Here is a 25034-nt window from a genome sequence, read left to right on the forward strand (position 1 = left end):
CAATTAAAGAACTATAAATAATACATTATTGTGTGGGTAATAAACCTTGATGCAAATAATTAAACAGCAGAAGGTCTAGTCAGGTAAAAATAAGACTAAAGTAGATGAAATATTCACTGAGAACCTTAAATTGATGCAGAAGAGTTACACAATCTGTTTTGTCATTAAAAAAAAAAGTCAATTCCAGGCGAAACTAACTTTTTCAAGAACTTCCATAAACACCAGTTATATTAAGTTTTGTTTCGAATCACGTACTTATATGTTTATGTAAATTATACGTACTTTTTATGAGTTTATTGATTTATTTAATTCCCGGTTCAATGGTCCAGCTTACTGCACATAAATAAAATGCACACTAAACTAACCAATCAAATAGCAGGGTTTCTTTTTTACCCAGAGTTCCTTGCGCTCTCTAACTTCCGGGTTCACCGCTCCCTGAGATTCTCCCGGGGCATGAGGAGATACATTTGAATACATCAAGCCATGCTCCAGTGACACTTAAATGAAAACTATTTTACGTATGTCACCGGATAAACTCTCGGACTGCATGATTTAACGGATAACAACGCATTTATTTGTCCGGTGGGTCAGATTTTAACTTTCTAACTTCGACCTGCTAAAGTTGTCTGCGTCAGTTAGCAGTTTGACTTGAGTCGAGCCCGCATGAAAACTTGTTAAATATTTCAGTCAAGCGTAAGTTTAGTGTATGTTTGAGGCTTTGTTTAACAACTATCTGTGGCTGTTAAGACTTTCCAGCATTCTGTGTTTCACATTGTCTTGCGTTTATTTACGCCCTCACTCAACTTTGTGTGGTTTAAAGTCACGTTATCACTGAGTCCAGATTGTGTCTGTCAGGAAGTGATCGGTAATGCCTTTGTTGTTGTTGTTGTTGTTGTTGTTTTTTATTATTATTATTATTTTTTCCTTATGTCACAGCCGCCATATATCCTGAAACATGGAGGATCCAAACAGACCTCAGAGGAAAATGTCCACAGCAGGAGACAGCCTGTACAAGGTCCTGGGCCTGGAGAAAGGAGCGTCTCCAGATGAAGTGAAAAGGGCGTACAGGTGTGTTTACATTCTTCAAATTTAGAGCCTCTTTTCTTTTCACTCATTAATCACGTGGGAAATAAAGCGTTTGAAAACAACACTGTTGTGGAGACATAAGTGAGATCTTGGTTGGTGTTAATTCAAATAGGTGCTGCCATACCTCAAAGACACTTTAGATCACTGGAGAATTACTTACTTAAAACTACTTATTAAAAAAATAAAGTCAAACTATTTAATTTTTTGGATATGGTATGTTGATGTTTTCCCCTAAAAATGGATTTAAACCATAATTATGGGAGGAAGTTGCACTAAAACCTGTGTTTTTTTTTTTATGAATCTTGCCCGTGATCCGATCCTAATAAACGTAATATTGTCACTCCGGGTCCTGAACCTATTTTAACTATTATTTGTTTTGCGTGTTTTCTAGATAGACCCCTGGTGTTTCTTATGAAAGCATAACGAGTTGCACTAACGCCCTGTCCATCTGTATTAAGTACAGTTAACTTCAGAATCGGTCAAATGACAAATGTAAGGGTGCAAGGTTTGATGACAGCATCAGAAAAGTTGATCAGATGATGCAAGAATTGCAGAATTATTTGCTAGCGCACACCCAAAATGGACTCAGACCAAAGTTGTAATAATAATAATAATGATAATGATTTATTTATATAGCACTATCCAGAGATATAAAATAATCGCTTAACAACAGCACGCAAAATAAGACTAAATATAAATTAAACGCAGTTGGCATAAAAAGTAGAGGTAAACAATTAATAAAAAAATAATCATTAATGTTCATTAAGGCAGTGGACAACAAACAATGAAAGGCTCAAACTATAAAAAGCTGGTTCAGCTGTTTTGTAAACAAATTAAATCTATATTAAAACCAACTGATGTCCTGCATGCCAGGCCAGCAGCCAGTCATTGTCACATCACAGGTGAATGTCTAACTATCAGTAAGAGGGCAGACGCCCTTGTTTGTTGACAGGACAACAAAAGCTGCTTTTCCACTCTGGACCAAGTGGAACGAATCTGTTTCCGTGAAAAGTGCAAGTGTCGTCAGCGAGCGACTTTTCAAGCCTGCAGGTTGTTTTAGACGAGAAGAAGACTGTGGAGTCAGCTACATTTTAAACTCTGTGTTCTGTGTTTTTAATGAAAAAACTAAAACTGAAATTATTCCACACAGATTTATGTGTGTTCGTGTGTGTTTACTGTCGACCAACTATCCAGGTTCTGCATTCTTGAGGAGATGATCTATTAAAACACATTATAGCATTTTCATTTTATTGCGACCACACCTCTGATTCCGGTGTCATTTATGCGTTGATTGATTTAAGCAAATTTGTCACACGCATTTCAGGGTCTGAATTACAGCTCTTGTTCATTTTCCTCCCCAGGAAATTAGCATTAAAGCATCACCCTGATAAAAACCCAGACAACCCAGAAGCTGCTGAGAAATTCAAGGAGATCAACAACGCCAACTCCATCCTCAGTGATGAGAACAAGCGCGGTATATACGACGAGTATGGATCCATGGGGCTCTACGTAGCTGAGCAGTTTGGGGAAGAGAGCGTCAAATATTACTTCCTCATGTCCAAATGCTGGTTCAAGGTGAGAAACACGGGATGTAGCTCAAAGGTTCGAATGTTGTTGTGCCAGCAGGCGTCATAAAGTGTCTCACGTGTGTCATAAATACTTTTGTTTCCTTCAGGGTCTTGTGGTTTGCTGCAGTATTTTCACCTGCTGCTGCTGTTTCTGCTGCTGCTGTTTCTGCTGTGGGAAGTGCAGGCCGCCAGACGATGAGGAAAATTTCGTCTACATGGACCCGGAAGACCTGGAGGCAGAGATCAGAGAACAAGATGAGGGTGAGGGACTTTGATCGGATGTTTGGTTTGGATTCAGTTTAGCTTCTGCCAACATGAGAGAAAAAGTGGTGACACATCTGGAAAACAACACGTCACGAAATAAAAAAAAAAAGAAAAGAAAAAAAACCTGTAAAGCTTAATGCAGAACATTTGATTTAAAAACCAAAACACAGCAGTGACATGATCATAAGATCATTGGCTTGTTCAGGCTAAACATCCTGTTGTGCTGTTTGCCGCCCAGTTTTCAGTGTGTATTTTCATTATCTTTATTTATTATGTTAAGCAGTTTAGTCCTAAATAAAAGTCTAATAATATTAGTCGTGCTATAATAAGGCTGATTATAGAGATCGACTGATATATCGGGCCGATATTTGCGGACCGTGCAGCCCATACACTGCCCCTCCCCCACTAGAAGAGTACGTGCAGCTGGAAGCTGGAAAATGCCTGTACTCATAGAAAACGGTTACCAAACAAACATCTATTCACTTTGTCACTCAGCGCCAACACATCACAGTCATTAGCAACAGTCCTGACCTTTACTGTTGTTGTTGTTAAGTAGGAGTTTGCTAGCTGATGAATTTTTCTCTCCCTGCCAAGCTAATACCTGCAGGTTGTCAATCAGCCACAATAAATGTTTAGGTATTTGGCTAAATTGAGACTTAATTTTTATCCTGCAAATTGAGGGAGACAAAGCAGCATCAGCTCCAAATATCGGCTCAGATAAATCAACAGCATGTATCGGCCCTAAAAAATCCGTATCGGTCGATCTCTAGTTGGTCTTTGGTTTCTGTGTAGGTTGTACAAATGGAAGACGTTTCCACCTGCTTACGCACACGAAGTGCACAAATATGTAAACAGCGATGTTGTAGCTGCGATCTGTACATACTGATAAATTAAAAACAGGTGGAACAGCACGTAGCTATTTACATTAAAAGAGCCGTATAGTGTGACACTGAGCAGTCATAGTGGAGGTGTCAGGAATAGATTAGGATCTAATCTAGATAGAAAATGTTTCCTTTTACCTGTGCTGTATGGATACACCTGGAGCTCCTGGCCTGTAATTCATTCACAACTATATAAGTTTGATAAAAGCTCAATGTGAGTTTAATATTTGTTTTTTGTACAAGTTAAGAAATTTGTATTAAAAACAAATTAAATTAAAAATAAGACAAAGCCACTAAGCTTCATAACTCTGAAGCTTCTCTATAAACTCAGCCCAGGTTGTTTTATTAGGAAGCAGCTTTTCTCAGTGTTTACTTCTGTTTTTACAGCAGGAGACCATGTAATAATTATTCAGCCGAGCTCTAGCAACGCCGCTGAAACTTCAGGTAAAGTTTCGCCGCATCCCGTCCTCCGCTCGCTGCTGCTGCTGCTGCTCTGTGCTGCTTGTCTCAGATAGCGAAGCAGACACAATCTACTAACACATGAACTGTGTGTTTTTTATTTTCCACATCAAATACTAAAAATGGTTTTATTTATATAAATGTTAAAGAAGCGCTAATCTCAAGTGACTAATTTTGTGGAAGCTACGAAAAACTAAAACGATTAATTTATTAATTTCAGGCCGTTTGTGCTAAGCTTCTGTTTTGTTGTTGCGTATCTCTCTGTTGTGTCGTCTCAAAAGTGTCTTTTTCTTTCTGCCTGCCCTGTACGACATGTTTGTTTAGAGCATTATATTATCTGTTGGGTGAGTTTATTCATCAGCATAATGTCTGAGCAGAAACCACAAACCACTCGGAGCACAAATACCGAAGATATAAATCAGATAATTTATATCATCAGTGGTAAACGATTAAACATGCACAGAGCTGGACAAATTAAAGATGTTTTAGTATTTTTAAGTATTTTTGCTTGATTTTATTTCCCCCCTGAATATATTTTCTCCAGACCTCCTAGCGTTTCTCCAGGTTTGAATTTTTTTGCATGAAATTCAGCTCAGACTTTTTTTTAGAGTCCCCAGAAATTAATTGTAGGTTGATTCGACATTTTATATATATATATATATATATATATATTTTTATATAATTATCCCCCACAAATTTAAATTTATTTAAATACACATTAGCTTGAATCCAACATATTTTGCTAAAGGGATAAATGTTATCTTTCAGTCAGCGCTTCAATCATTCAGCGACACAGGAGTTGTCTCGACAGACCTGTCAATCTAACGCCCTATTGTTGCTGAGCCAATCACAATGGTGCATATTACACTCTGACTCTATCAGGTTCTTCGCTATTGGCCGAGAGCCTATTCAGTCCCCTGGTGAAATCCCAGTTGCAATATTAACAGAAGAGAAGCTGCTAACAGTGCTGCTATATATATATAAATGCATATTTGAACCTGTGTATTATTTTACAGCTTAACATGGAATGCAAAATGTTAATAATAATGTATATTTATAAATGGCACTAGGCTGAGTTTAACACATATAGTAGGTAGGAGGTTCCTACTTCATCTCCCGTCAGTTTTGGGTCCTTGGCCTGAAAAACGTTCTATCGCCATCATGCTAACACACTAAACTGAAGGCACTAAACATGCTAAACATTATACTCTGTTTGTGCTTTTCTTGCTCACAACTTCCCTTTTTTCTGCAGGTGAAAACGCACCGATTGTGATTCAGCCTCACGCAGCCAACGGCACCTCGGGCCCCGGAGCCACGGTCATAGCACTGCCCCCCGGGGAATGAATCAATAAATGAGTGAATGCTTGTTTGAGTCGTGGCGCCGCTGAGAGCTTCAGCTTCTGGACTGCATCATCAACATCAGCAGCAGCATCAGTTGTGTTGATGATGAGTGTAAATGCAGTGTGTGTTTGTGTGTGTGTGTGTGCGCGTGTGCGCGCGTGTGTGTTTGATCTCAGAGGCTCATTTGTTTACATGTATCAAGCAGCAGTTCGATTGTGCCATAGTTCTTATTTTTTTTAATGCCAATGGTTTAGCCTTTGATTCAATCTCATATTTATATTATTTTTTAAATCTTTTTATTTCTGTATTTTTTTTTTTTTTTTTTGGGTGGCATCTGAACTTCAGCACCGGATGACGGAGCCACGCAGATCAAAGGCTGTGATTAGCTCTAGAATAACTAACTGTTTCTCTTGTGCACTTTAAAGTCGAAAAATCCTAAAGCTGCCACGAGTACGTCTTGTCCCAGGGCTCAGAAACGTTTTAGAAATAGTTTATTGTAATAGACTTATTCAGGGTTTTTTTTTCTTTAAGAGATTGTTAGATGCCAACCACTTGGTGTTGAGTCACACAGCACATAGACACATACTATAGGAGTATAATAATAAGGACTTACTCAGTAGTGGAGGCCATAGACATTCACAGAGATTAAACAGATGTATGTTGCTATTGTTACTTAACCAGATTGTGTATTTAAAATATTAGGGTCTTAACAGCTAATTGGTAATCAATTAACATTAATATAGTAAGGAGTGAATGAGCATTTTAATAGACAGATTAAAGAATTGACAGATAAAAGCTGCATTTTACATGTATGTGAGGTGGAGATGGAACAATTTCTATGTCTTTAAATAATCTTTTTCTTTTTTTGTTGTTTACTTGAAAAGTGATATGAACTGACTTGTATGTACAGATGGGGCATGGAGCTGGAGCAAAGAGGTTGTCAGCTTAGCTCGGGCTAGAAATAACTAGCCTGACACCTTAAAAATGGTAGCATCCTGAAAAATTCCGTTCTTCCAGTTGCATGCCTACAGGCGATTAGCCTAGCTTAGCATGAAAAGGAACTACTACTTCCTGCTTTTGTATTTCTGTTTGTGTTCGAACAAAACAAAGAGGTACTAGCTGAGGTGTAGATCAAAAGAGCCCCTCCAGGTTTTTATGCTAAGCTAACTGCCCCCTTAGCGACGCTAGGAGAGGCTAGCTGTACCGCTGCTTTAGTTCAGTGCCAGATAATTTAACAGGTTACGACAATTACATATAATCGCACAGGTTGTTTTTTCTACACTTGACACTAAAAGCAGCATTTTTTAAAATTAACTTCCCAAATTTTATTGCCTTTGATTCTCTGTGTGTGTAATTTCAGGACGATATTGTTTTGATTGGAGGTTTTTAAGAGAAATTGAGTGTATATTAAGCTTTTAAATTATATCTCGCCGAGTTCTATTTTTCTACTTTCTGCTTGGTGTTAAATAGAGGGTTGATATATATTTTGTACACATCTGGACTTAATAACATTGCACGGAGAGCGATAGAAAGTTTGAGTGGATGGAATACCAGACATCGTACTTGACAAACCTCACAAAAGTGCCTAAACAGATTTAAATAAAAGTGTTTATTTTTTTTTTCTTCAGAATTTAAGGTTATTAAGACTGTATATTTGGTTTCATTGTCGACATTCCCATTCTATTTTTCTAGTCATTCCACTATTGTGTGTTGTCGTCTGTGTCAAATGACCGTATTTCTTTAAGATGATTGTTTGTCTGATGAAATAAACTTGGGTTAAACTGGAAGCTGTCTGGTCAATTTCTCTCTTTGCTAGCGTTGGCACCTCTGTGACCTCTCATTGGCTCCCGTAGTAATCCTCCCCTCTCAGATAACATGTGCCTTAGAGCAGGTGGCAAGTGGTCAAGCCTCATTTTAACACCAATATTTGGGAGTCGACTGAGGGCATGGAGCTGTCAAAGGATTCAGAGAAAGAGCATCTGATTGAGGCTCAGCTGGAGCCTCGTACATGGTACATCCTTACTCCCGTCACGTGAGGTCGAATTAAGCCCGGGCAGCTTGTGATGTTTTTACTTTGTGACAGGACGGGGCCTCCAGGGGGACAGTTTTCAGATTCAGAGTCCAGTGAAGATGCCTCCAGTGTGGACGGTCTGTGGCAGCCTGAGTGGAGCTGCCAGGAGACGGACGTGTTGTCTGGACCCGAAAGTGACGTGAGGCGTCGGGCCAGGAGGAAACTCTTCATCGCCTGTGCTGTCAGCCTCGTGTTCATGACCGGAGAGGTGATTGGTAAGAAGCAAGACTGGAGCTCCCTTCACAAATGTGTCTTTATAGCTTAAGGCGAGACACTACAAGTGAATAGGGTAAAAATCTAATAGATATCACCATAAAACTTCTTCAGTTGATTACTTACATAAATACAATGTATTTTTGTATCATTATTTTGTGAATTTAGATCTAAATATGCAAATGAGGAGTTATCTACTTAAATATGCACTAATGCGCATACATTTACAGAACAGAAATCTGCATAATAGCTAAAGTGAGGTTCAAAAACATATTAGATTTCCAGATATTTACAGATGGGATTTTGGATATCCCCTTTTATCACAGAATACTGTCAACAATCATCCAAAAAAATCTAATTTGTCGGTGTAAAATGTTACACAACTCAGGTTTTGAATTATATATGAAAAATCCCCTTTTTAAATACCTGTAGGATGTAGTTATGAGTAAATCTGGAAAGTCTGGTGTGTGTAAAAGCTGCTGAAGCAGCTTTTTCTGGCTTGGAGTGGCAGAAAAACTCATTTTGAGTAAGCAGCCTTTAAACCACTATGTACCAAATGTACCAAAACCATATCTACTCAAATCCTTCATAAAAAATATCATATGATAATATCAGCATATACAATATCAAAATATCACATTAAATTTTCAGTAAATTAATTTAACATGAATAATGATCCATTGCTGATTGTCTCCACATTCATCTCCTTTTACCGAAGACAATTTACGGCCGGATGAATTCTTATAGAAAATTTGACGGCATTTTCGCAGATATACACGGACCGGCAGAATATCCGGTCACGTGATGCATTTGAACCAATCACGTTGCCAGAAATAGACATCAGCCAATGAGGGTGCGAGTTTAGCTTCCGGTCGACCTTTCTACTTTAATGACTGGTTGCCAAAACAAAGGATATGACCATATTTGGATCAGACAGACTTCTGATGGAGAAAAAGAGCTTCACAAGAGTAACTCATATGTCGGAGAGACGAAGCTCACAGAGTTAAATACCGGCCGGTTTAGAAAGCTGATGTTTATTTACAATTAAGGAGTAAATTAGAGGCGCAACACAGGCAAAGCGTTGAAAAATGAACACATAAATGTGCAATTTGGCCGCTTTTTTAAAACTAGATTGGCAGAAGACATGTCAATGAAGCAAAACAGCTTAAACTGAGACTTTTTCACTTTTCTCAGTCAAATAAAACAACACTTACTTTTTCTTTGACGCCGTCCGACCGTCTGCAGCGTTTCGTCTCCTCCGCAGGTGGATACGCCGCCCACAGTCTGGCCATCATGACGGACGCGGCTCATCTCCTCACGGACTTCGGCAGCATCGTGATCAGCCTCTTCTCCCTGTGGGTCTCGTCCAGGCCCCCGACACAAACCGTGACCTTCGGGTGGCATCGAGCAGGTGGGATAAAATCACGGGAGTCACTGCACTGGTCACAGCTTTTGCAGAGATTTAAGGGTTTCATCATTTTGCAGGTGTTGAAACCCTTAAATCTCTGCAAAAGCTGTGACCAGTGCAGTGACATGAGATCTAGTAAACTGTTTCCTTTCTATCAGTCTATGTTTGTCTTTTATCTAAGTGTCCTAAACTACCAGCTCTTGTGAATTCATTGCTGTTGCTTTACTCAGAGATTCTAGGTATGTTCCTGTCCGTTGTGTCCATCTGGGCCGTGACCGCAGTGCTCGTCTTGTCGGCCATCCAGAGGATCACAGATGGAGACTATGACATCGACAGTCAGATCATGCTCATAACCTCAGCCTGTGCGGTCGGGGTCAACGTGCTGTGAGTTTCTAAAGGTCATTGTATCTAGTGGTCCTCTTTTTCTTCTAAAAACAGACTTTTTTTAAATTTATTTTTAAACTTAGGATGGTCCTGATCCTGCATCAGTCGGGCGCCTCTCACGGCCACAGCCACGGGTTTCCCACCTCCAGGGAAAACAACCGGCCTCAGGGGGGCGGACACACTCACGGTAACGCCAGCGTGAAGGCCGCCTTCATCCACGTGGTGGGAGATCTGCTGCAGAGCGTCGGCGTCCTGCTGGCTGCAGCAATCATCCACTTCTGGGTGAGTGTCGTGCATCTGTAGAGCTTTAGAAACGGGCTCCTTCTCATTTTCTTGACTCACTGCATATGGGATATTTACTGGAATTTATTCATCTGCCTCAACCCTGAAGCAGAATATTTCCACCACACCTGCTCCTTCTTTTTCCCCTCCAATGTACCTTTACCAATACCAACAGTGCACAGTGCAGCTTTAATGTTAGACTTCAAATACAGTAATGACAGGATAGAACCAAAAATGCAAAATAAAGCTGAAATACTGCATAGACCTCCACGTTTTAAGCGGATAACATTAGAAATATATGTACACTACAGGCCAAAAGTCTGGAAGCAACTTCTAAGTTTCTGTTTACTGCGCCTTTCTTCAAAACCAGGATGAGTTCTGTGTATTTTGGGACATATTTACTGCATGATCAGACTTTACTTTTATTGATATGAACCATTTTCCTCAATTTACCTTTAGTTGTTCATTAATGTTACCAGACCATTGCTGAATAAATGTCGGCAAAAGAAAAGAAGGGTTTAGGGTCAAGAAGATTTGCAAGACTCACAATTTCAAAAAAAAACAATCAGTGTGCACTATTCACTTAAACTCTTTGAATTTTGTGAGTCTGCGTAAAAATATCCCATGGAACAAATGCTTCATATATGCCATGATGTTGTTAAAGCCAGAGGAGGTTACTATGAAGAACTCAAAGACCTGATAATTATAGTAAAAATGTCTTCTAAGTTTCTTTTTATATAATAATCATGTTTATTTGGCCTGTAGTGTATATTCTACACAATCCTGGACATTTTACAGTTGAAAGATTAATGTGCAGTAAATATTCATATTGTTGCTGCTGTAAATATGTGAGCAGCAAATGCATATTAATGCATAGCTGAAAATAGTCCCCAGTGAATTTGCCATCAACTTTAAGGAGTTTTGTCTCTGGGCTTGAATCTGAGGCAATATAAGAAATACAGAATAACATCAGTGTAGTCCTATAAAGAGGTATATGGTATAAATAGACACAATTTCAAGAAAAACACTGAATAAATTGGTGTAACTAAGATATTTAGACAGATTGAAAAGCCAATCATCCAAAAACATTTAAAACTGGAGACGACTGTAGTGGTATAGATTTATCTTTTCGATCCAACTGTGTGGTTTATTTCCTTCCTCTGATCATATTTCTTTGTTCCTCACAGCCTGAATATAAAGTCGCGGATCCTATTTGCACGTTCCTGTTCTCGTTTCTCGTTGTCGGGACGACGATTCCCGTCACAAAGGATGTTTTCAGGATCCTGATGGAAGGTAAACACGCCCCTCCCCTCTTCTCGTCTTCCGTCGGCTCCACGGCGTCACAGCATCACTCATCGTCTCCGCTCTTCCCTCAGGTTCTCCTCAGGGCGTGAGCTTCAGCGCCGTCAGGGAGCGGCTGCTGTCGGTCAGAGGAGTCGTCGGCGTTCACAGTCTGCGCATGTGGAGCCTCAACCTGAACCGTTCTCTGCTCTCGGTCCACGTCGCCGCAGGTAGACGAGAAGTCGACCTCTGTTCACTGGCCCCCGATCATGGAAGACTCAAAAACAATTAGAACTGACACCGGGTCACTGTTTTTTCTTTTTTAATAAGCGGTCGGTTCTTTAGGTGTTTAAGATGCCATCATTATTTTCTGAATATGTTTCCCAGTGAACATGTTTAAACGGCTGATTGAGTTTTTACCGATGTTCCTGAAGCCTGGTTACATGTGTGAACTGTTCCACGGTTTAATCCATGTTCTCTGCTCTGAATACTGGAGACTGGTTTAAATATATGAAGCAGAATTTATTTAAGACAAATGCAAATCACTACAACCCAGCTCTAGATGATTCTGTATTAACTGTCTGTATTTGTGTCCTCAGAGGAAGACGCTGATTTGCAGATCATCCTCACCAGAGCCACGAAGCTCCTGCGCTCCGAGTTCAGCTTCTCCAGCGTCACCGTTCAAGTGGAGTCCTACAGGATTTCTGTCGACAGCAGAGAGACTCTGACATGAGACGCGACTCTTTGTTAAACCGAAACGGTTTTGTTTAAACTTCAGGAGTCCGTGATGCCATTTTTTTTCTGCAGCTCCGAAGACGTCGCGCTTCTATACGGCGGCACCTTCTCCTTTTTAGAATCTAAAAGTATTTATTACTCTCGCCAATGCTGTCGTCCCGTTTTGGTTTATTTTATTTATGGTCACATCTCCGTGAAATACCGGGGAACTTGACTTTCCAACCAGTTTAACCGATTCTGATTTGGGATTCCAACTTAACCGTTTACACAGACGCTAAACATCTTATGAAATACGTGCATGCCCCCGAAATACATCCTCCTGGAAACCTGTCACCTGATGTTTAACTGAGCAAACATGCACAAGAAGAAAGGATTTATTCTTATTTAGTCTATAAATGACCATTTTTTTTACAATTATTTTAAACAATCTAAAAGTTTCTTCCCGACAGATCATATTCATGAATATTAAGACCTCGTCTGACGACGGCATCCGTGTCTCTGCACATATCTTCATCTGCACCTTGAAATAAACAGCCTGCGTGAACATTTCAGCTCTGGAGCAGAACGTGTTTTGGTTTCTCTTTGCAGCATCAGTCAATTTATTTCAACTGACAACCCCCCCCGCCCCCCACAATCCTCCTCCTACTACAAATACACACACAAAAACAATTCAGTCATTTAAATGATATGCACACTTTGTTTTAGAGGGTTGAAGCTAGAGTTAGTCTGGATGGAAGTCCTGGTCAGAGTGAGCCACTGAGTGTGAAGCAGATATGAATAAAAAAAAAAAATACCAGAACGACTTCTGGTCCAGGTCGTCCAAAAAATATATCTTTGCAGATAAGAATGTGTGAGTTAAATTGTTCAACATACCACAAACAATCCTAGAAAGTCCCGGTTTGAGCATGCTTTTAAGAAGAGCGGCGTTCAGCGTGCAGGCGGAGGCCCTCCGTCCTTCCAGTAGTTGTTGTAGGCCTCCTGGAACATGTTCTTGCAGGGGATCTTCGCCTTGAGTTTGGAGCAGATGAGGAAGGAGCCGCCCATCTTCCTGTGGAGGGAGTAGGTTTCCTCGGGCGGAGGCGTGAGGCGCTCCCTCAGCATCACCGGGATGAGGCTGTGGATGCGCTCCGTGGTGCTCTGAGAGCCGAAGTCGAAGGGCTCGGAGGAGGAGAAGGCCTCCCCGAGGATCATCACCGCGTCCACGTGGGCGTTCTCCATCGCCTTGACGACGACAACAGAGACATTTAGGAGCAAAAATGAGAAATTTTTTGTAGTAATTGCTGGATAAAAAAAGTAGATTTTAATTCCACCAACAAAGTCTGAAAAGTTCCTGAGCTTCCTCAGCTCTTTAAATTTATCTTAAAATGTTTGTCTGTGTTTATTCACATTTTCCTACTGGCTGTTATTTAACTCCTCACTTTAATCTTCCACAAACCCTACCCCTCCTTTAACCTCTTATCATTCCAACCGCCCATTTTAAGACAAACTCAAACTAAACTGAATGCTGTTCATGAACATTTTGGAGCTCATGCATGGTCTTGGTCTCTTTTTAAAGCCGAGACTCTGACATTTCTAACACAGAATCACTCTAAGTGGTATTGCTCTTGAGTAATCAAAGTCAGCACTCACTTAAAAAAAATAAGAAGTTGTGGTGTTTGTCTGAATTTCTTCTGAAAATTACATAATGCATCATGCAGCATTTACTCAGACACAACTCATGGACAGAGCTCTGATTGGTTCAGAGTTGTTTGTTGTTGTTTTGTTTTGGTAAATCATGTTGATATAATGACATATTAACTTAGATATTATTTTATCCAGTAAATAATTGTATATGTCTCAAAAGACTAAACGTTCCTGTACCAATGATGTGAATTTACCCACATTATTAATTAGCTGACATGTGTAAATTTAAGAAATATTTTAAGTCACAACCATATTAATGTATTTTACTTATGACAGCGTTAAGAGAGACTGTATTTACAGAGGAAGAAATAATTCATGCTGTTGCAGTTCCTTCTCTCTGCCACTAGAGGTCGATAAAGGACGTTGCTAATATTTACTATGTTACTGAAATTATTACAATAATTGTTTCATTAAAGCTTTTATAAACTATTTAGAACAAGGAAATAATGAGCTCATTAATTACATTGAGACTGTTAATTCCACTGTTGACTGCATCTTTACCTTGGACTCGTATCCTGTGAGGAACTTCATGTCTCTGGATTTCAGCAGCACACCTTCTCTGTTCTGCTCTGCAGCCGATTTAATGATCTGACACGACAAATACACAAGACCATATGTCAGATATGTTTCTGTGGTAGACATGAGCTTTACTGACACCACAGAGTCAATTCAGTTTTTGGATTTCTTTACTTTACTGTAAGAACATTGCAGTCACAAAAAAACAAAAAAAAACTCAGGCCTTAATTCATAGTCAGGACAAGGTGTGAGATGTAATATACATCAGGCTAAATATAAGATATATGTGACACTTAAACTATTCTGTTGACATATATGTAATAAATTAAACAAAGTACAGCCTCCAAAATGAAAACACAGAATTTTCATAAAGCTTTAGATTTAATGGACTGTTATATTAAAATGCGTGGTGTACCTAATGAACTGGCATGTTAGAGTGTATTGATATTCAGGAGGACATCTTCTCAAATACAGCTTACACACGGTAATTATGGGCCCGAGATCATGTAACATGAGATTCTTTCTCATCAACATGACTCAGGAAGTTGCAGTGAAAGGGAAAATCTTAACATTCGTGTGATTTTACTACACAGGAAACTACGTGCAACTCCTCATTCTAGACATTTACTAGATTTAAACTAGAATAAGTCTTCATGTTATAATAACGTCAAATTAAATGATTATCCATCTAATTATGACACTACAAGCAGATTTAATCCTCCGTTCTCAACGTTCCTACTAAACATAAAAACATGTCCTCATTACAAAAAGTTCAACTACTGGAAATGTAACCGTAGATAACCCGACGTATTTTTAGTCCTATACTAGAGATAACCTTGTTTACTTTAACTGTTTCAAGTTTATCTTGTAGGACTTCCTGTTACGGTGAAACCACCAAAACTCAGAGAGGGAGAGGAGTTATAGAATTATAGAAATCCCCAAAGAAGCATGAGGTTAGTATCTAATTTTTAAATATTAAAATTGAATTTGTGCCTTAAAGAAGATTCATTCATGTGTAAAAGTGTTAAATTACACCAACAGCTTTGACACAATGAAACTGTGATGTTATATATATATATAAACCAGCTCTTATATTAGTTTTGGATCTTCAGTGAATCTAAATCTTTACGCTACAGCCTCTCACCTCAATGTAAATGTCGGTGAAGCTCTTGTCGAATCCTCTCGTGGCTCCAAAATCCAACAGAGCAACCTGACGACAGAAAACACAGCGGCTCAGAGACGCGTTTGAGGAAGCATCGAGAGAGTTTCTGCCCCCGGCCCGAAGGAAACTGACCTTATGAGTTTGTGGATCGAAGAAGAAGTTGGACCAGTTGGGATCGGTCTGCATGTACCTAAACTCAAACAGCTCCCTCAGGCACAAAATCAAAATCTGCTCACAAATCTGCCACATGAGAGGAGAAAAAAAAAAAAAAAAGAGGCGTCATTATTCAGCTCATAAACGCGCCGGGCGAAGAGCTAAAACGGTCTCTTCGGGGTTGGAGAGGGTGAGTCTTCCCCGGCAGAGCGCGGGGTGTTAACTGCACCGTGAGAGGTGTGAAGGCCTGAGGGCAGTACCTCGTTCCTGAGATCCTGAGAGAGGTCCGTGGCCTGGTCCAGAGGGAAACCGGGCACCAGCGTCGTGGTGAGGACGTGCGGGCTGCTCAGCTCGTCGATCACGTCGGGGACATAGAAGAACGGGTGATCCTTCAGCAGCTCCCTGCACACAGAGTGTGAACACAGACATATTACTTGTGCATATAGGACTCATATACAATGTAAAAAAAATATATCTATAGCTGTACTAATATTATTTGTTAGTAATGAGAGTAACTAATTAGTGTTATATATACACTATTGTATATTAAATCCATTTATTATATACAGAGACATGCAATTTTTTTATTTTTCAAAATAAATAAACATTCACTCATTCATTTGCATCTATATCTTTTAGGATATTAACATGTACAAAGCGGATACCTCAAAAATAATTAAAGCAAATTATGGATTAACCCTAATTAGCCGTGAAGTCCTCTGAGCTCAGTTTGACAGGACTAATAAATAAAAGAGCGTCCTCATAATTAATTTATGCACATTTATAGAGGTCTTTCCGTGCAGCTAAAGTTCATCACACTCACTCACTCCATACGTTAGCTATAAGTGCTAATCCTGCAGAGGTTCACAGGGGTCTGGCTGCCATCAAGCATCCACTCACACACACATACACCTGAGCTAAGGTTTGTCCCGGAGAAAACCAGCACACAGAAAGGCCAACAGACCGTCTACAAGACACTCAATCAGCCGTGCTTTGGACACAGTAACATCACGACTGTTTTGCCTTCGAAAACAGCCCAAAACAACTTTCTCAGCAGCTCAGTGCATCAGTGCATCGCATCGGTCACCCACGTCCCTGTGGATTTTCGATAAATACTGACCACTGCAGACCAGGAACACCCCACTAGAGGAGTGTGGCCCCTGATCCTTCCACTTTGACCATTTTTTCCTGCTTCTAAAATCAACTTTAAAGTTCAAAACATCCGTTTGCTATCTATAAATACACAATCAGTGTTATTTAATCCAACAGTCATAATGGTCATAATGTTATGGCTGACCAGTGTGTACCACATACACGATGCTACAAGCAAAGACTGCAGCAAGGTTTAATATCATGTCATTGTGTTTCCAGGAAAAACACTGGATGCAGGCGTTTGATTCACAAGTGAATTCTGGGAAATGTGGTGTAAAAACATTAAACACGATTACAAAGCGGAATATTTCAGACCAAAAACCCGAAAGCAGGACACAACAGTTATACTACATGTATAAATGACTCCAAACCTGAGGCCCACGAACCCTGAAAGGGGCAATAATGTTCATTCATACATTAAATTAAGCTAATTTCTTTGTCAAATTTTGAAGCACCATTTAACACCTGAAGATCAGAAGAAAATACAGACTTTGGGGAATCACAGCTGAATGACTATGGTTCAGTGATGCTCAGATTCTAGGGAAGTAAAATATGTTCCAAGCTCAACACGCACATGGAGACAAAGGGGGAAAAAAAAACGACTCACTGGAATTTTTTGGCACATTTGGCCTCCCTTACGTAATCGCATTCCAGCGCCAGCTCCCGACTCATGACCTCGATGAGGTGCTCAGGAAACAGACCTGTCAAAGAGAAGCCCACGTCAGCCGAGCTGCTGGTGCCAGTGAGTATATTGACAGTAGAGGAGGTTACAAAGCTCAGACAAAAGCGGTGGTTATCGTTTATAAAAAAAAAAGAAAAGAAAAAGAAAAAGGGGTGATAAGAAAACCCCTCTGACAATGTTACCTTCAGGCAGCGCGTTGCTCAAACTCAGAGCGGTCATGATATTGTTCACGTCACTGTCGATACTCTTGGCGACTCCGGGGTACTGAGGGTAAACATTTGATTTAATATACATATATATGATTATTATTATTGTCTCTGTGCTTTAACAACACTCACCTGAATCTTCATGGCTACCTCTCTGCCGTCCTTCAACCTGGCTAAATGCACCTGACCGATGGACGCAGCTGCAAACGGCTTCTCCTCAAAGTACTCCAGCTTGTCCTTCCAGTTTGGGCCGAGATCACTGCTGATGGCTTTCTGTGGAGAAACACATCCAAAAACAAAAAAATATATATATAATAGATGTATATAATTACAGGACAACTTTTATTATTTGTATTGTTTGCTACAGATTGCCGTACTGTACCATCATCTGCTTGGTGGGCATGAAGTCCGCGCTCTGTCGAACTCGCTCGAAGATCTTAGCCAGCTGAGGGTTGATGAAGGCGTCGTCTGGGAGACGTTAAAAGGAAACTTTAGCATTATTTATTATCTAAACTACGGCTGCTTCATACCGAGTAATGGTATTTTTTTCCAGTTATGATATGAATTTTTAATAAACCGGACCATTTTTAATGTAGCGCTTTTTAACACTGCGAGGTGTGGTGAAAATGGAAAGGTCAGAAAAATGAAGTGGCAGAACTTGGAAAAAAAAGTTAAAAAAAAAAAAAGGTGCTGCGTTGGATGTTGTGTTTTTAGGGTGATCAGATGTCCCCCTTTTTGTATGTCTTGTCCCCTCTGTTAAAGCTGTACCTGAAAGTGTCCCCAATTTTACCTTTTTATGGATGAGGAAAAAAATGTTGCGCGCAGACTACAATCATTACAGTAACCAGTGGTGCTGATAGAGACATAGCAGCTTAAATATGAATAAATTTGTCAAAAATAAATGTAACTGTATTTGTCCCTGTTTCTTCATCTCATCTTCATAACATTGATTTACTCATCATCACAGTAAAATAGTCCATCCTCAGTCAATCTACTGGATTAATTCCTCTTTCATCCAGTCAAAAATGTTGTGAACACGTGACTTTGCATGAAAAAAATAAAAAATACTGTGACATACATTTTTGATCAAACCGCCCAGCCCTAATCTAAACTGAAGATTACGCTTAAAATGAAAAGAGATAAGTCAAGAAATTCAACAACGCAGCACTGGGACAAATGAACATTTCTAAGAAAAGCAAACAGGGGAAGTGTTGGTGTGTGTTTAATGTGAACAATTACTTAAGATTGTGAACTGAAAATGCTGAACAGCAGCAGTAGTAGTTGTGGTTTACTGATTAAACCGTTCCACTTGTTCTCCCTCTGCTGATTAAGATCTGAAAGCTCCACACAGGTACTAAACGGACCTTGACGTGTCACCGTTAAGTTGCGAAGCCGTTTTGAAAAAAATCAAGAAACAAACTGTGAAAGTCGACGTTAAAAACAAACGAAGGGAGCTCACGATTAAATGCTATTACGTTTTTCACACCTCGCTACCATATTAGTGTCTAGAAAGACAAAACAGAGTCTGGAAACGCCCTCGAGAAACAACAACCGCCGCGGGACGACCTTGCTGGTTCCTGAAACGCCGCCAGGGATTTATCTTTCAGAAAACAAACCTAACTCTGTGGCTCGACTAAAATGATAATACACGGGAGGCTGGAGGGGACGGGCGGGCAGGAACAGCGGCGTACTGTAAGCACGCCGTTTAAAGTCAACGCGGCCCAGCGTCAGTTTAGACTCCTCGCCTACAATAGCTCGGCTGGAATGGCACTTATTGTGTTCAGCTGGCCTCCAGCGTTTATTTTCGGGGATGACATTTCGCCGCCCGGAGGGAAGGGATCTCGTCGGTGCGCCAGCGAAAGCCCCGATCCTAAATGTTGTTTTCCAGTCTTGTTGTGGAGCTCGGGACGAATCTGCGCTCGGTGTGTGATGAAAGATGAACCTTTGTTTATACGCGGGTACAGGAGAGTTTACAGAGAGGAGGAGGAGGAGGAGGGCGAGGGGTCTGGACGTCCTTGTGTTGTTAAATGTCAGGACGCATCGCTACGGTTATTATTCAGGCATAACATTATGACCACCTTCCTAATATTCTCCCCTGTGCCTCCAAAACAGTTGTGACTCATCAGAGAATGGACATGGGTCTTCTGAGGTCGTGCTGTGGTGTCTGGTAACAGGATGTTGTTAGTTGGGGGGCTCTGGGGTGGATCATCTTGCAGATACTTGATCAGTTTGGGATCTAGTGAATTTGTAGGCCAGATCAACACCTTGTGCTGTTTTTTTTTTTAGTTCCTAAACTGTTTTTGTGTTTGTCTACATCCTGCTGGGGAGTGTCATCGCTATGAGGTGGGGGTGTCTGGTCTGGTCTGGTCTAGGTGGGTGCTACATGTCTACACAACATCTAATTCAATGACATTTACTTCTCCCGCTAGTGGTTTTGATGTTGTGGCTGTTTCCACTAATGGTTTGGATTCACGTCTCTCACCCTGGATACTGAGCATCTGTCCGAGCTTCAGAGCGGCTCCTCGAACTTTGCAGAGCGTCCGGACGATTCTCTCGGCGTTGGCTTCGGAGAGGAAGGCGCTCGAATCCAGGATGGCCTTCTTATCGCCTGGAGAAAAAGCACACGCGTCACTCGGTGCAGCTGCTACGATAAATCTTTGTGTTTTTCTTGCACCACTTTTGCTGAAAATGACGTCAGCGTGCCGACTCCAGACGTTTATTCAAACCCGATAAGTCTCTCCCAGCGTGATCTCACAAAGAGCTTCCTATCGTGACAGGAATGTTTCTTTCTCATAAACGTTCAGTGTGGTTGAGGTCAGGCCGAGGCCGGCGCAGTCATCGTGCAGTAGATGGTGCTTTGATTTAATTTTCCGTGGAGCTCCGCGCACAAACCGCCTGAAAGAAAGCTCCGGTCCAGGCGCGATTTAATGCCGGGAAAGCTCTGAGTAACAACCCCAACACTTCTAACGCTAGTTTTCTCATCTATTACCTGAGGCCAAGTCGTATTTAGACCAGGTGATAAATGGCTGCAGGTCGATTTGCTCAAGAAGCTGCTGAATGACATAAATAAATCCACTTCAGTACTAAATATTTATCCCTGCTAGATCCGCGAACTCTCTCATTGTATTTCCAGGTTTAAATTGGGAGTGACAGATGACAGTGGAGGGGGCGCTGACTCATCTTAACGCCTCAGAAAGAAAAGGTCAACGGTCTTCAACGTTTTTCAGACACACAAACTGATGGAGAGATTAAGTAGGGACCCACTACCCACCCACTAAATGTGTTCTATATTAAACTCAGCCTAATGCTATTTATAAACGCACATTATTATTATCATTCTGCATTCAATATTAAGCTGTTCAAACAACACACAGGTTCAAATATTTCTTATTTTTATGAAAATAGGTTGGATTTAAAGACAAAATAATATATATATATATATAATATATATATATATATATATATATATATATATATATATATATATATATAATCAAAATTTAAACAAATAAATATAATAATATATAATATAATGCACAGTCTCAGCAGAATGTTTAGAGTTAGATAATCTAGGATACTGGGCAAAACATGGAGCTTATTTTTGGTTATTTTGAACGTTTCTGCTAAATAATGAGTAACTCACAACATGCACTGAGAGAATTTAGAGCCTCGTCATCATCATCATCACAATTACTATTGGAGTCATTTACACAATTAAATGTTATCGTCCATTCAGACAACTAATAAAAACAAACTTCCTCCTCTCGTCACCTTCTTGTTTGGGCTTGAAACTCTTCTTGGCCACTTCCGCTATCGCTCCGATGCCGAGTCCGACGGCCAGACCTGCACAAAAACACGAGAATGCAGCAGTTTTTTATGTAACATCGGGTGAATTAAGATATGACTTTATCAGGCTTGTTTCTCTGCTTCGTCTGCAAATGATAACAGCGATCAGTCGCCCGGAGGTCTAATTCCTTTAAAGCAGCAGCAGCAGCAGAGAGCTCAGGGAAAGAGTGGAAGAACCAAACGCGTTGCTTATTTGATGATGTTTTTAACACGAGCTGGATTCTCAGGCATGAACCAGACACATTTTCCCGGCTACTGATACTCTGTAATTCCAGTCAGAGCTTTCTTCTGTTCCGACCTCGGCTCTGGTGAACTGCTGACCGAGCTCACGAGCTAAATCTAAAGCGGTAAACACTCGCCCGCACGAGGGGGGGAAACAAAAACAGTGCCGCACGCGTTTTGACTTTTCACTAAGTTTGCACAAACTCTGCGAGTGACTTGACCGTCTTCCCATGAGCCTTTAGCTGCTCTGGAGGAAGTGTCAGCCCTGCCAAAAAAATAATTTGCACAACTCGTTTGCACAATGTCTGTCAAAAGTAGTTGGGAGTTACCAGAGTCCAGTGTCAGTGATTCAACAAATGTTTATTTCCTCAATTAATTCTTTGGTTTAAAAAATGGTTGACAGCTAGAAATAATCCCATTAAAGACACTAAACTATTACTTATTCAGAAAGGAATAATTTGGTTGGATTGCTGCTGATGTTTTCACACTTTTTCCCGCAAATTTGAAAGCAAAAGCAGCCCGCTCACGCTTTGCTAACGTTTCACGAAGAAGGAAAATATTAATAGAAATGTACGGATTAATTCAAAGGTGATACTTTTAGAGCACAGGTCTTCAAAACGGGGTGTGCGACCCCTAGAGGATCCACGGAGGCACTGCAGGGGGTCGCAAAATCTTTGGTTGATTGGACATTTTTCATATATATATTTTTTTTTTCTTGAATTTTCCCCCACAAATTTAAATTTCTTTAACACGAATCAAACTTAAAATAAGACTCCTGCTTTAGTGGAACTGACATCTGGTGCTACAGTAGCAGCAGTCCCAACTCTAACTTTAACAACACTTATTTGAGGTAAAAAACAAAAAAAAAACACCCACCTCCAAAATTCACCAGCCTTCCAATCCGTGTGACGGGCACCTTCCTCTCCCGGGCTCTTTCACTGAGCTGAAATAAAAGCACTTATATTTACCACTCTCATCTCATGTATTTATAAGAGCTGATTGAACAACAACAAAAAAAGGAAACGTGAGGATACCACTTGTTTATGCTGCTTCACGTCCGTTTTCTTGGCGTTCGCCGCTTTATTGATATCCTCCGGTGTGAGCCGCCCCACCGTGGAGTTGTCCTGGTTGAACAGCCTCGTGTGTCCCATCAGTCCCGGCCAGTCCCTGCGGTCCCTCAGGCGCTTCGTACCAGATCTCCCACCGCAGCCGCCCTGGCCCACGTTCGCAGTTCCAACGAAACTGGCGCTGAAACCGGCGCCCATGGTCGAGTATCTGTGGAACGGCGCCGCCGTGGCTCCGTGGGCTTCCTTCTGTCTGCTGAACGTCTCCTGGATAGACAAAAAACCACGTCATTTGGGAGTTTCCACAACAGTACAATTCATGAGAAAGAACACGTGTGCATCCACTACTGACTAAAAGGTGTGTCGCAATGATCCGGAACGGGAGGATAGCGGGTGTGTACTATCAAGTTTTTAGTGTCTTTGAAATCCTGCAAAATCTTAAGACACAGATATGCAGGAAATGGAGCAAAAATAGCATTAACTTAATGGTTTAAAGGTCATTTAGCTGCACAGACACTTAAGGTTATTGTGCTGTTAAATTGACACGTGCATTTTGGATGTATTTGCATAAAAATAAATAAATGAGACAGAAAAAGCCCAGAAACTGCTTCTAAATAACCAGCAGGTACGATTTAAATTAGCTTCACAGGCGGGTAAATCAGAACTAGTTCATTCCTATGGAGCAGCAACACATTACAAGCTACTAACATGAATGTGAAGCAAGTGATTTCTGTCTGAAGACGTGTGGAAGTAAGTCCAAAATCCAGTCCAGGGCAAGACTATCTGAGCTAATTAGCATTCAATGCTTCTTGCCTCCTGATAGTGATAACGTTTTAAAACGTTTGATCTACTAATCTTTAATGGTACAGACTATTTTCTGGATTTAAAGAGTCCAACAATATGTTTTCTTGTACTGGGATCTCATCAGGTTTGATAAAACCAACACATGGTGGAAATGAAATTCTGCCGCTCTCCTAAAGATGCTGCTCAGTCAAAAAACCTGAAACAAGTAGCTTCTTCAATGAGTGTCTATCTGCCAACAGACCCTCGTTTCCTGCTAGTTTCTGTTCCCATTTCCTACTTTACTATTTAGTTCCTATTTAAACCCCAGCTCCTCATCAGCCCCTTGCTTGGATGAAACATCCTCTATAAACTCCACACGTCCAGGTGCCCTCGTTTGAATCACTGAGGCGTCACAATCTATTTTTGCAGACGGGTAAGTTTCAAAGATGAGTCTGTGGACAAATAGAAGCCGTGATGAAGCACCGCTGTTATTGTTGCCGTCTGTGAGGTGACAAAAACACACAGAGGAGGCATCTGGGTTGCATGTTTGTGAAACCTGAACCGGGCCAAATCACGGCTCACTGCTCACCCCTGCTGACCCGACGGAGTGATGGAAGTTCACCAGCCTCTGGCTCCCGGCGCAGGTCAGGCCGCCCGGTGAGGCTCTGCCGGCCGCCTGCTTCACCCACTTCAGCCCCCTCCAGACCACCGTGTCACCGGCTGCCATGACGCTGACCCGAGGAGACCTGCAAGATAACACGAAGTCTGTGCAGCAGGTTGCTCAGGGAGGGTGGGGTCGCGGATTCAGGAGCTCATCAGTGTGTGTTCCCACACTTCCACAGCATGCACGGACAAAATCTAAACACACACACCGATAAAAACTTGGCTCAACTTGGTTGCTTGTCTGATAAGAGCGCAGAAAGTTACAAACACGCGCACTGACACGTTTTTTTTTAAAAAAACAAAAAAAAAAAAAACTGAGACATTGAAGATGAATTAAATGGACTAAATTGACGCCCAGTGGTTTAAAGGGTTAAAGGAAGGAAATATAACTTCCACTCACCAGCAGAAGCGTCGCAAAACAAACTCCTCTCAGATCAGTGAGCGGGCAGCGCGCAGGGCATTGTGTAACAAGCTGCCGTTCACCTTGATATAACTTGTCACAATTCCCTTTCTGAAAAAAAAAACACAACAGCTCCCAGGCAGGCAGGCGGCGAGACGCGTTTGAAGGACATGCAAATTTCTCCCCGAGGCGACTCCGGGGGGGGAAAGTTTAAAAAGCCCACGGGCCAATGAGGCAAAGTTCAGCCGCAGGATGGGACCATCAACAAAGACACGCACTGGTCCGACAGACTGTCAGTCGAGCTCCCCCGCTGCTGCTCATCATGGAGGCTTCATCATCACCCGGACACGGGCTGACGTGTCCGCTCGGGGCGGTCCGTGAAGTAGACACGTGGTGCGTTCAAGCGCGTGCTGCACGTTTCAGAGTTCACTTTAGATGCACAGTAACTATGAGCACAAAAATAAATAACTAAATAATACACTTCCAGTGAAAGGTTAAATTCAGTTTTGACTGGTAGTGTAGATTTTAT

General features: G+C 41.1%; 3 protein-coding genes across 7 annotated transcripts; 2 read left to right on the top strand and 1 right to left on the bottom strand.

The window, feature by feature from the left end:
- Positions 1 to 392: 392 nt before the first annotated feature.
- dnajc5gb (DnaJ (Hsp40) homolog, subfamily C, member 5 gamma b) lies at positions 393 to 7386 on the top strand. 3 transcript variants are annotated; one of them, XM_047610404.1, is made up of 6 exons: positions 393 to 582; positions 937 to 1068; positions 2448 to 2661; positions 2762 to 2915; positions 4187 to 4243; positions 5511 to 7386. In XM_047610404.1, the coding sequence occupies exons 2-6, from the start codon at positions 956 to 958 to the stop codon at positions 5600 to 5602; spliced, it is 630 nt and encodes a 209-aa protein (XP_047466360.1). In that variant the 5' UTR covers positions 393 to 582; positions 937 to 955; the 3' UTR covers positions 5603 to 7386. The 3 variants fall into 3 exon arrangements, with proteins under 3 accessions (XP_047466360.1, XP_047466361.1, XP_047466362.1); XM_047610405.1 differs by having other exon boundaries at positions 4190 to 4243; XM_047610406.1 differs by lacking the exon at positions 4187 to 4243.
- A 130-nt stretch (positions 7387 to 7516) lies between these two features.
- LOC125023255 (zinc transporter 2-like) lies at positions 7517 to 12529 on the top strand. The gene is made up of 8 exons (XM_047610402.1): positions 7517 to 7610; positions 7683 to 7885; positions 9148 to 9294; positions 9522 to 9675; positions 9759 to 9957; positions 11145 to 11250; positions 11334 to 11468; positions 11838 to 12529. The coding sequence occupies exons 1-8, from the start codon at positions 7546 to 7548 to the stop codon at positions 11969 to 11971; spliced, it is 1143 nt and encodes a 380-aa protein (XP_047466358.1). The 5' UTR covers positions 7517 to 7545; the 3' UTR covers positions 11972 to 12529.
- coq8ab (coenzyme Q8A, genome duplicate b) lies at positions 11740 to 24860 on the bottom strand. Of its 3 annotated transcripts, XR_007114563.1 has the most exons (16): positions 24506 to 24860; positions 24032 to 24300; positions 22630 to 22926; positions 22472 to 22538; positions 21299 to 21370; positions 20010 to 20135; positions 17910 to 17995; positions 17660 to 17800; positions 17504 to 17585; positions 17247 to 17340; positions 15748 to 15889; positions 15467 to 15574; positions 15317 to 15382; positions 14158 to 14244; positions 12847 to 13194; positions 11740 to 11942 (listed from the first exon to the last, which is right to left on the bottom strand). XR_007114563.1 is itself a non-coding variant. In XM_047610398.1 (15 exons), exons 2-15 carry the CDS (start codon positions 24167 to 24169, stop codon positions 12901 to 12903), a joined length of 1800 nt encoding a protein of 599 aa, XP_047466354.1. In that variant the 5' UTR covers positions 24170 to 24300; positions 24506 to 24860; the 3' UTR covers positions 12330 to 12900. The 3 variants fall into 3 exon arrangements, 2 of the variants coding, with proteins under 2 accessions (XP_047466354.1, XP_047466355.1); XM_047610398.1 differs by lacking the exon at positions 11740 to 11942 and having other exon boundaries at positions 12330 to 13194; XM_047610399.1 differs by lacking the exon at positions 11740 to 11942 and having other exon boundaries at positions 12330 to 13194; positions 24032 to 24188; positions 24506 to 24859.
- Positions 24861 to 25034: the final 174 nt, after the last annotated feature.

Source organism: Mugil cephalus, chromosome 17 (genome assembly GCF_022458985.1).
Source record: "Mugil cephalus isolate CIBA_MC_2020 chromosome 17, CIBA_Mcephalus_1.1, whole genome shotgun sequence".
NCBI classification, from domain to species: Eukaryota; Metazoa; Chordata; class Actinopteri; order Mugiliformes; family Mugilidae; genus Mugil; species Mugil cephalus.

What these genes read in the sequence shown, in the direction of transcription:
- dnajc5gb (XM_047610404.1), top strand. Translation starts at nt 956, where the DNA reads ATGGAGGATCCAAACAGACCTCAGAGGAAAATGTCCACAGCAGGAGAC. An exon ending in TGTCCAAATGCTGGTTCAAG is followed by an intron (nt 2,662 to 2,761) that starts GTGAGAAACACG and finishes TGTTTCCTTCAG; the next exon opens with GGTCTTGTGGTTTGCTGCAG. An exon ending in GATCAGAGAACAAGATGAGG is followed by an intron (nt 2,916 to 4,186) that starts GTGAGGGACTTT and finishes CTGTTTTTACAG; the next exon opens with CAGGAGACCATGTAATAATT.
- LOC125023255 (XM_047610402.1), top strand. Translation starts at nt 7,546, where the DNA reads ATGGAGCTGTCAAAGGATTCAGAGAAAGAGCATCTGATTGAGGCTCAG. An exon ending in CATGACCGGAGAGGTGATTG is followed by an intron (nt 7,886 to 9,147) that starts GTAAGAAGCAAG and finishes TCTCCTCCGCAG; the next exon opens with GTGGATACGCCGCCCACAGT. An exon ending in CAGCAATCATCCACTTCTGG is followed by an intron (nt 9,958 to 11,144) that starts GTGAGTGTCGTG and finishes TGTTCCTCACAG; the next exon opens with CCTGAATATAAAGTCGCGGA.
- coq8ab (XM_047610398.1), bottom strand. Translation starts at nt 24,169, where the DNA reads ATGGCAGCCGGTGACACGGTGGTCTGGAGGGGGCTGAAGTGGGTGAAG. An exon ending in GAGCAACGCGCTGCCTGAAG is followed by an intron (nt 17,341 to 17,503) that starts GTAACATTGTCA and finishes TCTCTTTGACAG; the next exon opens with GTCTGTTTCCTGAGCACCTC. An exon ending in TCACCGACATTTACATTGAG is followed by an intron (nt 14,245 to 15,316) that starts GTGAGAGGCTGT and finishes TTGTCGTGTCAG; the next exon opens with ATCATTAAATCGGCTGCAGA.